The 12942-nt window shown below is 30.7% G+C and overlaps 1 protein-coding gene across 6 annotated transcripts in view; it reads left to right on the top strand.

Annotated features, from left to right (window-relative positions):
- The window catches only part of LOC143253298 (plexin-B-like), a 133858-nt gene that overhangs the window by 102153 nt on the left and 18763 nt on the right, over positions 1 to 12942 (top strand). For 5 of the 6 annotated variants that reach the window (XM_076506946.1, XM_076506947.1, XM_076506945.1 and 2 more), the window contains 12 exons: positions 92 to 200; positions 1718 to 1846; positions 2403 to 2495; positions 3213 to 3297; positions 4199 to 4371; positions 4900 to 5045; positions 5634 to 5736; positions 7587 to 7723; positions 8383 to 8559; positions 10655 to 10751; positions 12043 to 12321; positions 12711 to 12887. In XM_076506946.1, coding sequence (XP_076363061.1) covers positions 92 to 200; positions 1718 to 1846; positions 2403 to 2495; positions 3213 to 3297; positions 4199 to 4371; positions 4900 to 5045; positions 5634 to 5736; positions 7587 to 7723; positions 8383 to 8559; positions 10655 to 10751; positions 12043 to 12321; positions 12711 to 12887 — 1705 coding nt within the window. The remainder of the gene's footprint in view (positions 1 to 91; positions 201 to 1717; positions 1847 to 2402; positions 2496 to 3212; positions 3298 to 4198; positions 4372 to 4899; positions 5046 to 5633; positions 5737 to 7586; positions 7724 to 8382; positions 8560 to 10654; positions 10752 to 12042; positions 12322 to 12710; positions 12888 to 12942) is intronic. The other variant, XM_076506949.1, reaches the window with a different exon arrangement.

Here is a 12942-nt window from a genome sequence, read left to right as displayed (position 1 = left end):
TCCTTGTTGTCCTATGATATTATATGTTGCATGTACCTGTCATTACATCAAAATGGATGTAACATAAATATCTTTATGTTGTTTATTGCAGCTGTAAAACTTGTGTAACAAGTTCATGGGCTTGCAGTTGGTGTATTCATCAGAATCTTTGTACCCATAATGCAACACTGTGTTCAAGAAGAATCATTGTTGGGGAAAGTGTAAGTTTACTAGATTGATCCCAAACTAAATAAATTGCTTTTCAAATATTAAATTCAGATCTAGCAATTAAGGTGATTTTTGACAGTTTGCAGTGCTATTTTTAAATACAAATTAGTTATACTGTTTTATTAAAGACTGCTATAAGTATAAAAATAAAAAATACCTATTTTTAACAGAAAATCACTTGAAGGTTTAAAGACTTCTCTCTAATAGTTAAAAGCTAAGTTAATACAAGAGTACAGAAATATTTAGAAATTAAACCTACAAATGAAATAGTTGTAGAGGTTTCAAGTATCCTATGATTTCAGGTAAGACCATTAACACTTAGTATTGGTTAAATTCAAATAATTCTCATGATCTTTAAAGTGTTGAGAGAAACAATGTAAAACAAACAAACTGTAAAACTCAAGAAAGTTAGTTTAGATTGTTAACAGTAGTTTTTAATACATAAATATTCAGTTATTCATGTTTCTACAGAAAATGGTATGTGTGGATATTTATATATTGGGTGCAGTGTGAGCTTAAAATTACTTGTCATATATGAATGAATATTTTTACAAAAATGACAACAGATGTGGCAAACTGCTTATAACATAGTTTCAGAACACAGTTCTGTATTAGATAATAAACCTGATCCTGTATGTCAGTACATACGATAAGAGATGGAGGCATTTGCGTCATTGTGTTTCATTGTGGCTTACATGACTGAATGGGAAGGCAAAATATCAGTATATGTTACCTTGCCCAGTTGTGAATTGAATCTGTTTTATAGCAGCCATTCAGATATCTATATTTTGTATGTTTCCCTATGGTGGCTCAATGGTAACTTGCAGCTGCCACAGTCAAATTGCCCATTGTGCTGATTTCTGCTTAGTATCATATGCATCAATCTTCTGAGCAGAATCCAAGCTCTGAGCAACTGCATCAAGTACATGCTGGTTGTGTGGTGTTGGAAGGAACGAGGATATGACCCAGTAGTAATGAGATCTTTGTACCATAAAGTAGATGCATCATGAGAACAGCTATATGACTACTATTTCTATTTCTATATAAATCACGTACTGGAGGACCAACTGATGTTTTTGTATAGAAGCTGTATAAGTAAGTGATCTTTGATCTCACACATTGTATCTGGGTTTTGATTCTTAACCAGTTGTTATTGTGACCAAATGTAACTTCCAATATTTCAGAACTGGTGTTCTTGAAGATATATTTTTGCTAAAAGAGTGATCTTAAAGAGCAATACTTGAAAATGTACAAATGTAGTAGAATTTATATACAGTCAAACATTAGATGGGAGTGCAAGCTAGGTCACAACTTGTTATGTGTGTTATAGTATTTGAAATTAGGTGTTAAATGGACATTTTGGGAGTTACGAAAGGTCATGATTAGTGTTTACATTAGTTATTATTGTGTCTTTTGTTTTTGTGACAACTATTAGTAAAGTACAACATTAGAATAGTATGTTACCTGTTTAATATTTTGAAAAATTGATAAATGTTGTGATTGTTTTTAGAACCCTACTAATTCCCTCATTAAAGGACGACAACACTGCCCCAGCTTCAACCTGAATGAAGATATTGTCCTTCCTAATGGTCTGCAGAAAGAAATTGTTGTTGAAGTGAAAAATTTGTTAACTCCCCTAGTAAGTATATCAGTTTTTTTCTGTTATTTTGACAAATTATAGTTTTTACTTAAGTTCTCATATCCTTCACAGTAAAATGTAGTGTCCCAACTTTCTTGAAGTCTTACACAGACTTTCTGACACTTGATCACCATTTGTATTCAGGATCTATAGAGAATTGTGCTCTTTTGGTTATTGTAATGGGACAGCATGATCAACTAGATAAAATAAGTTGGAAATTTCAGTTGTTGATGGTAAGAAAATGTGTTTTAAACATTAAAGTTCTCGTAAATTTTACTATTATATGTAAAATATAATGGTGACCCTGTGTTTTGTTTAAAAAATCTTAATTTCTAAATTTCTACTTTTTGTACAGGTTTATCAACATTTAATAAGTTGGTTAAAAAGTGCTTTATGGGTGAAAAAAACCTTAACCAGATTTTATTAACCTTGTTCTCAATATAATGTAATTTTAACATTACATGTTCAGAAGAGTCCCAGTTTGTTACATATACCAATTATATGTATAAATTGTATTGGTATGTTTCATTATTAATTTGCCTTTTTTTTTTGTCAGGATGGTTTTCAGTGTGTTATAGAAATTGAAGGAGCAAAAGAAAGAGTGTTTGCCAGTGTGAGAGACAGTAGAATCATTTGTGCTGAAAATGTGGTAAGTTTTATGGAATGTTAACAGTGTGATTTGAATTAAAGGTCTTTAATAACCATAATTATCACTCTTCTGTCTAAAATTTTAAATCTAACTTTTTTTGTACAGTTCTCATAAGTGATAACATTGCTTTATGTTGTAATTAAATATTTTTTATCACAAAATGAATGTTTAAGAAAACACTTTGAAAGGATGGAACATTTGACCAAAGACTGTAATTTCTATAAGATTGTTACCAAATCTAGTTCTTGATGCCAAAACATTTTCTTCTTTGTTTGCTTTGATGTATTTTAACAAAAATTATGTTTAGTAATATAGAAGTCAAAGAACATTAAAGGTGATTATGTGATATAGAAACTAATGGAAAAAAGCTTTCTAAATAAAAACTTCGTTTCATATATTATTATGGTGTACATAGTGCAGAATAAATTATTAAATTCTAGATTAAAAGCTACTTCAGAAACTTTATTTTTGTAATTTCTTACGATAGTAGCTTATTGAGGATATTTGAATCATTATGATTCTGGTGACCTTATAAAATGCAACACTTTAAATTTTATGTTTTTGTGTAAATGAAGAATAAAATGGGTACAAAAGTGTTAATTATTATTGAAACAGTTAGCTTTTGTGGTTAATTTATGGTAAACATAATTTTTTATTCTGTATTTTTATGTTTAAATTACAGACAATTATTAACAGCTTATTTATTCATTTGTGTAGTACACCTATCAAACAGATGTAGGAGAGATGCCAGCTTCCTTGACAGTAATCTGGAATGGAGACACTTTTATTGACAGTACAAACAGTACTGTCCTTTCACTTATTATGTTTTGTGAGATTTACCGAAACATTTACTGCAACTCTGTATGTGCATGTACTTTATATTTGTATTACATTTTTATACTATTTAAGAAAGACGAATACCGTGAAAATTTACCCAAGTCAATCAAACTGGCAGAGATGTTGGTCATCAGTATGGTTTGCCAGTATTTTCTTTTTCTTTTTTAATATTTTTGGGTTGAATGTGGTGTAGTAATACTGTGCATCCAAGGGTCCATAATTTGTGATCTGTTGTCACAAGAATGTTCTAAGTGCTTTGGAGCCAAAGATGTGTAATAAACATGATAATCAACTTGTCAATTACTATTACCAAATAGTACGTGTTGGTGATTGATGTTGTTGATTTTATTGAGAATCTTGTCTGTTAGTCAACTTGTACTTTTTTGGACAGAGTAGTCAAGTGTGTTGGCGATTGATGCTGTTGATGTTCTGTTTTCCCTCTAGTTTATTAGTTGAAACTTGATGATTCTTAGTGCAGATATGCATTAATTTCTGAAGTAAACAAACAAGCGTGTATATGTATCTTTAAGAGTAAAATAAAGCATATTGATAATGTTTGGCTGGAGTGAAATGTAAAAATTGATATGGAAAAGTATACATGTTTAGGAAAAATTTTAAAAGTCAAATCCTTTCACTTATTTTGTTCTATGTGGTTAAGGAGAAAAGTTTTTGAATATTAGTTTAGCAGTAGTGTTGTATATTTATATTTAAAATATAATTTACAATAAAATGTTCAGTACTATTGTTCTTGGAATAAATGAAATTATTGTACATTCCTTACTGTACTGATGTAAATTTGTAGTTAGCATAGAAGCACTTTTATAAATAAAAAAACAACAACATTTCTCTTATTGTATACCATCTAGTGACTTTATACAAATGCCATCTGTTGGGGAGTCATGGAGGACGTGCAGATTGTTCATTGTGTCTGACCAGAAGCAATCAGTATCAATGTGCCTGGTGTGGGAACAGCTGTGACTATAGTGAGTCATGTATAGAAGCCATTGTCAGTTTCTGCCCTCGCCCACGCATTGATTGGGTTAGTGATATGTAACAGATTCAGTAACACAGTGTATGATAAATTGTCTTTCTATTTATTGGAAAGTCACTACAGGATTGCTATTTTAAATTGTGCTTAATCAGACATGCAAAGTATCAAGTAATTTACTAATTATTTATTAAAATGACTGCTTTATGCCAGTAGTTTCTATCTGATGAGCTTTGTGAATGTGTAAAACAATAGTTTCTTAATTATGGCTTAAAATATTTCAGAAGAGTCCCAGTTTGTTACATTTATCTGATTTTAAGGTTTTTAAAAAGTGACATGTAGCAAATGGTCACTGTCACAATAATGTAGATTATGATTAAAAGTTTGTTGTAATTACATACACATGTATGGCTATTATCCTAAATTAATAGCCAAATTTTCTTAGTGGTTAGTGATGAGAAAATTTAATTTTTGCATAAAGCAAAAGTTTGGAAAACAAAGAATCATTTTGATTGGACAAAAGGACCTTGATTTTTCATTGCATAGTAGCTTTTTATTCTTTTGTAATATTTCTTGTAGATTCATCCTTTAAATGGACCTATTGAAGGAGGAACTCTGGTCACTATTGAAGGTTCCAATCTTGGAACTAGCGAGGAAGAAATCAGAGATAAAATCATGATTGGGGGAATACCATGCACACCTGAAGATTACAGTGTTTCAGTGAGGTAGCTTACAGATTCTTCTATTTTAAGGTGATTTTTTATTTAAGGATGACATACAAACACGTATGTTTTGATATATGTATTTCTGTACATTGTTTGTTTCATTTGTAAAGGGAATAGTTGTAGAAAAATAACCGATGAATTTGTAAAGAACTAAAGTTACAAAAATGAATTATTTGGGAAAAAAATACATGAAACCCAGCCAGATGATAACCATATACAAAGTTGGTTAAAATACCTGTATTTGCATATAAAAAAAACAACAACTTAAAGTATAAATAACTAATAATGAACAAGAATGGCAGTGTTGTAGAGTATTGTTTATCAGCAGGATAATTAGTTGGACATATGGTAACTTGTATACAAAAATTTGCTTTTTACAGATATCAGTGACTTGTATGTTAAACCAAACTACCCTACTTTTATATTTGTTACACATTCACTTTCTAAGTACACCCATGGGAGTGGTCTTTAGTCAGTTATAATTGAATAACATTTAAGTATAATAAAGCAAAACTGAAAAACCTGTAAGTAGCAGTGAACAAAGTCACACGACAAAGAATTAGTATGAAATAGAACTGTGTTTTTTAGAGTGGTGTGTCGAACAGGATCGAGCCTAGCTCCAATGGAAGCAGCGGTGATCGTGGGGAACCGGGCAGGTGTCACTAGAGCTCAAGAGATGTTTCACTACAAGGTAGTTAGAGTTTTAAACAAAACATGTATTTTTTTTTTAAATGTTAAATTTTATAAGCTTCTCCATTATAATAAGAATCTTTGTGATCACAGTCTTTGGATATCTTATCTGGCTGTCAAATTTTGTACTTTTATTCAGGTTGGAAGTATACCATTGCCATGTTATATGTAATTAGTGCAGTATTTAAAAGGTTAAATTTGGGAGGAGGTTTTATGAATGTTTAGCTGTTAAACAAGAACAGGAATTTATTTTTAGCACTTTCTATCTATGTTTTATATCATGACTGCTAGAAAGGACAGTGTAAAAGAAACATCTGTGAGGTTGTGGATTTAGTATAAAAAATAAATAGTTTGTATCTTCTTTTTTTCTTCCTCTACTTGAGAGCATACCATATAATTGAAGGTATAATAACATTTATTGGCATTTAGTGGAATACAGATTTGTTTGATTTGTAAACATTGGCATTGCACAAGATATTAGTTCAGTCATATCAAACAAGTGTTTCAAATGAGTTTCTAACATACAGGAATATGACATATTATACTGTGTAACAAAGTTTATGTTTAACTTAGAAGAGCTGGAAGATAAAGTTAGTTTGATAGAACACAAGGAGTGATTAATGTGTCCTGCCTCATTTATAATGGATGTGGTGGATAAACTAAGACTAAGAAAGAGAATGCGAGATATCACACATGCATTATGTTGATTAATTACTGTTAAATCAGCTTTAATTAATTATGGTAATATTCTGTTGATAAATGATTTATCTTGGTTATTCCCTGATTAACCAGTAATTATCTTTAAAGTTGCATGTGTTTTGAGAAGAAGTAATTAAAATAAGGAAGTTTAAATCTTGTGTATATATAAATTGGTTGTGGAGATAAATCTGTATGTAGAATAGAAAATTTTTTTAATAGTGGAAAGACAGCAATTTATTTAATTTTTCTTTTATTTCAATTTGAAGACTTATTATACTTTTTATAGTAGCATTCTGTCTAGTGAATACTGCAAATATTTTGTCATAATGGAAGACATAATAAATCTCGTATCCTCTAACTCAAATGATCAAAGTAAAACAATATAAATTAGTGCTCATTGTCTTTTAAAATAAGTAAGAATTGAAAGTATTATAAGCATTTACTATTTGTAAAGAACTATGTAAGTTAGGAAACTATCAAATTTGTAATATTTTATAGCATTGCTGCTATTTACTAGTTTTGAGTTTTTTTCGTTTTTTTTTTTTAATATACAAACATCATTAAATCATATCATCTGCATATAAAATGAGATTTATGTCTGTATTAGACCAAACTTCCAAACTGTTTCTTCCTCAGGTAGTTATTTGTTTCTGTTTCTTTTATATTTTAAGAGATCTATTAATCTAGGAACATTTTGGAAAAAAAAAAAATGATGATAACAAAATCCAACTTAAAATATTTTAAAGTTGTTTAGGAATATTCTATGTTAATATATGCAGAAAAAGTAACAAGTAACCCTAAATATATCAAGATAACATAATAAATGTTCAATATACACAGGTAAGACAACATATATTCTCTAAATATACACAGATAACTTATAACCATAAATACACCCAGATAACACAACAAATAACAGAAAATACATGACTCGATAACAGGTACACAGAAAAATTGTAAATTCATGTTGCAAAAATGATAATTTAATGTATACATCATATAACCTGAACACAAAAGATGTTTATTCCTTTTCCCAAGAACTGGTTTGAAGGCCTGAGAACAAGGTAATAGTTTTAGATTCATGGTTAGTGCTTACTTTCATTAGAGGCTCTGAACGTAGATAAAACAATTGTAGATGTTGGTCCATTGTAGGAGGTTACACTGGATGATGTGTACCCAAGGCTTGGTCCCCAGTCTGGTGGTACAAGGGTCTACCTCACAGGGAACAATCTAAATGTTGGGAGTGAAGTGGAAATTTTTCTTGATGACCTTCCTTGTCGAGTTGAAAGGTGAATCACTATTACTATTAAACTAAATAGAAAATGTTAACAAAATATATTGATGGTGAAGATTCAGTCTACTTGTGTATATTTTATTTCCTCTTATCATGAATGGAAGTTTTTACAAAAAAATAAAAGGATTAAAGATTGTGAGAACTTTTTATTAACCACAGATGTGTTCTAAATAAAAGTTACCAAAATTATGTATATAAAACAGAAAGTCCTATTTCTGTTGTCATAACAAAAGCATTAAAAGTTAATGAGACTGAAATGTTTTCTAATTTTAAGGCAGATAAATTTTTTCTACTAGTAAAGCTTACAAGACAAGTGCTTCTTCACTCACCTGAATTTTTGCTTGACTGACTTCGTGAATTGTACAGTTTATTTATTTAATTTTAAGCACTAAAAGTTGTAAAAGTGCTTGTATCAAGCATGGTGTTTGAAGCTAAATGTTTCTAGAGTAAAATATGTTGTGAATGGTTGTGTTTACACTTTGTTTTAGACCACTGCTGTGGTAACCATGCAATTATACACAATTGTGTTTCAGGCTATTTGCCACTTGTTTTTATTTTTGTATTTTTCATGCTATTTGCCAGTAGCATAGCCACATGTTTGTTTACTTGTGTGCAAAAGTAATTGCAAATAGTTACCATATATTTATTTTTCAGACCACTTGCCAGCAGCAGCCAACTAAGCTGTCGCACAACACGTGCTCCTGTACCTTCTTATAGTATTCGACAGCTATTCCTGCAGATTGATAACACTAATTTAACCCTTCTAGACCCTTTTCTTTACACAAGAGACCCTAGCATCCAATGCATTGAGCCCTTGATAAGCTATTTCAGGTAAGAAATAGATGTCTGTCTCAAAATTAAGATATGATATAAGCAGAATATTTAAAAGCTTTATAGTTATCATAGGAGACTTGTTTATTAACAAAAGTTGCTAACCATTCCTGAAAGTCCTAATGGGGACAAAAAAGAAGCCAAAGTTTTCATACTTGAGTGTTCAAAAAAATTAAATTTTATATAAATAATTATTTACATTTTATCCTTATTTTGAATGTGTATATAAAAGTTACCAGAGGTGTCAGTTCTAACTAGAGGAACCTGGCTGAAACTTCAGAAAGATGTTTGATCAATGGGATAATCTTCTTGAGCCTTTGTTGACTCCAAATATTTGTTTATTATCTTGTTATTTGTACTAGGAAATATACAACTTCATCTCAGTGGTGTTTTGAGTTAAATGTTTTCGTTTGTAACCATGGTCTATAACTTGGGTTTGACATGGGACATGGTTTTGGAGTTTGTACTATTCCAACTGTTTTTGTATGCAAGTTTTTTAACTTTATGAACGATATCAGACTCATAACGTAGTGCCTTTTTTATATTTAACTTTTTGGATCATCCTTCTTTAGAAAGAGCTGTAAGAAACTCTCCAATCATATTATAGTTGTAGTATTGCATTATTGAATGGTTAGAATTCATTGTGAACTCAAATATATATGAGCTAAATTTGGTACAGCAATACAGCTCATGTATATGACCTTGTGTCATTATATTAATACAGCAGAATTCTCAGTTTTTACAGGGGTGGGGAGTTCAAACAAAGCAGTCTGTTGGTTTGCTAGCCAATTAGACTTCCTAAAGCAACAGCATTTCAAACTCACTGAACAGCAAATAGATGGAAATATGGAAGGCACATGGAACATGCTTTCTGCAGCTCTTTGTTTTAATAAAAGCAAATCTAAACAGTACTTATTTATAAAGATAATTAAGGCTTGAGATATAACTTTGAAAATTTCTGTTTTTACCAGTTGGATTACAGAACTATATTTATTTTGAAACTACTAAATTGTATATCATATTGCTTGATAGAGGTAGCATATATTGAGTAACCTCGTTTGTATCATCTTAGATTTTATAAGAATTATACATCAATATTTTTGCTGGGTAAATGGGGAAGGGGCACAATGTTCAGGTAATATTGTATGGATTCAATTTTTTTTCCCAGTTTGCAGCTTTTATTACATCCAAAAAGAAAGTAATTAGCTTCATAACACTTTGCACACTGAGTTTTACATGTACATATATATTTAATTACAGAGTAAAAAAACTTTAAAATGTGAAATGTGTTGTATAGAACAAGTTCCATGTTTATAGACTTTTCATAGTATGAAAAAAATCATATCCAGTTGTGCAGAGTAATATGCATGTTTCATACATTCTTGTTCAGACATTGATTACATTTTCCACGTGTAAAGGTTATTTCTACAAATTGTATATTATATCACCAAAACAGTGGTATGAATGCTTCTATTTTGAAGTTGATTAAAAACTATTCTGTCATACAAAAAATCCCTGAAAACTATACAGCATTTATGGAAGAAACAGACTGACTATATATCTGTCTGAGAGGATGATTTAAGTTTGTTGAGAGAGATTAGGGACTTAAAAATGATTTTGTAATATGTTAGGTAACAGTAGTTACATAAGGCAAAAGATCACTAATTACCTACTTTCAACAGCTTCAATTTGATAAATGAGTCATGCATTTTCCATGATAACACACTTTCTTGTCTGTTTGCAGTTTGCAAGTGTTCAACAGATGCTGTCTCAAGTCTCCTAGTATCACTGTGTGTGTGTGTGTTCACTGAAGACAGATTCATAACTTAAGCACCCTTTTGAGCAAGTTGGAAGATATAATTTACTCTATAACTGCCCTTATTAATCTGTAGAAATTATGTTTATAAAATGTGATTGACCCTTTGTACGTTTAGGGAATTTATTAGTTGTTTCATGTGATTTCCTGGAAGTAGTTGAAACTTTTCTGAGTAGATAGATTTTGAGTTCTAAAAGTGATAAGATCTGATGTATAGCTGATGCCATAAATTTAGAACTTCTTTCTTTTTTTTGAACAGAACATTTTGTTTTTCTTTAGTGGTGGACGACTTGTAAGAGTGGTTGGTGCCAACCTAACATCTATTCAGCAGCCGAGAATGGTGGTTTTCAGTAATACTGGAGTTGTAAATGAAACAGTAAGTTTGTTTGTAACTGTATTAAGACTAAGGAAGTGACATATCATATTACTTCGAATTTAAGACACACCCTTTTTCACATTTTACCAAAATGAAAAGTCTGGAGAATATCATTTTCCTCGAACAACAAAGATTTTTTAAAAAAATTCTGGATTAACAAACAGATTGGACTATATTTTAAAAAGAATTTAGCTTAGAAAGACTAGAAAAATGCATACAAAATGTCAAATTTGCAAATGGAAGTGCCTCCAGCAGTTTAGTTGAATGTCACTGTCCTCAGTCTTTGTTTAATTTTCCTGTTGTTTAGACGCTTTTTACTGCCATTTTTAATCCATGGAAAAGAAAAGCATTTTACGTATGATATCGAATTTAAAATAAAACTTATTGTAAGTACCAAACAGATTGGGAATTGTGCAGCCAGTAAAAAGTATACAGTGAGTGAGGCAAATGTACATCATTGGTGTGGCATGAAAACAAAGTTGTTTTCTTGCAAGACAAGCACAGTCATTTTCTGGCCTAAGAAAAGGGAGACATCCCGAAACTGATGCTGCCATTTTAACATATTTCAGGGAGTTATGAAATAAAGAACTGCCTATAATGAAAGGTCTTAATGTTAAAAGTAAAAGTATATGCAAGAAATAGTGGTATTTCGTTCAAGGCTAGTCATGGCTGAGTGAGAGATTTATGAAAAGAGAAGGTTTATCATTATGGAGAAAGAAAACAATTAGTCAAAAATTGGCATCAGATTTTGAAGATGCTGATGATGGAACAAAAAATGGGACAGTAGTGAATCAACTGATGAAGATGCTTCAACTTCAGAATATAACAGTGGGTCAGAAGAAACATCTGATTAAATAAAGAAACGTTGTAATGAACATTTTAAATTTCCTGTATATTTTATATTTTTTATTATATTTCTTTTTAAATACATTAACATTTTCGATTCGTTGATAAATTCTTTTAAAATGTATCTACTACTTTCTAATTGCAATACAATTTCTTTTTTCCCTGAAAATTCCTTTTTAAAAGTTGGTTACATCTTAAATTAGAGGGTGTCTTAAATTTGAATTAATGCAGTATATCCCATTATTATGAAAGAAGCAATGATTTATGTAATTTGTTAATTACTTCTATTAGATGCATAACACATTACAATAAAAAGTAGAACCAATATATTACTAGTTTTTACATTTAATTTTTTATAATATATTTCTATATATTTAATATGTTTAACAATATTAATTTGATGCAAGTCAGTGAATCTTAGGTAATTTTGTGGTTAATTTTTTAGTTTTGTATAGTAGTTAATACCAGCAGTATGATGTGTCCTTCCCCTGCTGTACATTCTGAAGTTTACAGAAGAAGTAAACCTCACCTCCACCAGAGTCATGCTGTCAGAAACATCACCTTAAAAATTGGATTTGTGATGGATGGAGCCCATTCTGTCTGGGAACTGGAACGCTACTATCCAACACTGGAAATTCACCTGCAGTATGTGCCTGACCCTCAATATTTTCAGTTTGAAAATGAGGGGATTAAGTTATATAAGGGAGAAAGTCTTGTGATAGAGGTAATTTAATTCTGAAGTGATATATTTACATGTTTCCCAGCCAAAATGAGATTTTTTTGTTATAAAGCTGGTTCAACATCTAGTAATAATACACACTGTAAAATATTTTGTCGGAAAACTTCCTTGGAGGTGAGGTAATACAATGATGACACAAAAGTAGTAAGGACAGGGTGAAACATTTAACTTAAGGCTTGTTTTGCCCATTGTAATGTGTTTAGTTCTTTCAACAAAGAACTCTACAGGAACATATCTTTTAAACCAGTAATCTTTTCTTTGTGGTAGTAAGTATATGAACTGTAGTAATCTAAGTTTATATTTAGAAGAGTTAATTTTGGATGGAAAACGAGTAAAATGCAAAACAAAGTTGTTTACTGAACTTGCATACACAGGGAGAAAACTTGCAGCTAGCAAGCAGAGAAACAGAAGTGAATGCTACGATTGGTACACGTTCATGCAACGTGACATCTCTCAGTATGTCACAGTTAGTGTGTTTGCCACCAGAGGTCCAACCACCTGGCACAGATGAAGTTGGTAGAGCAACTGAGAATGACTTGCCAATGGTTGTTGTAAGTGTTATGTTGTCATAATTTTGCATTTACTGTTGTGAACAAACTAACTTTA

The sequence above is a fragment of the Tachypleus tridentatus genome, chromosome 6 (genome assembly GCF_004210375.1).
Source record: "Tachypleus tridentatus isolate NWPU-2018 chromosome 6, ASM421037v1, whole genome shotgun sequence".
In the NCBI taxonomy this organism is placed as follows: domain Eukaryota; kingdom Metazoa; phylum Arthropoda; class Merostomata; order Xiphosura; family Limulidae; genus Tachypleus; species Tachypleus tridentatus.
This window is presented reverse-complemented; position numbering and strand designations above follow the sequence as displayed.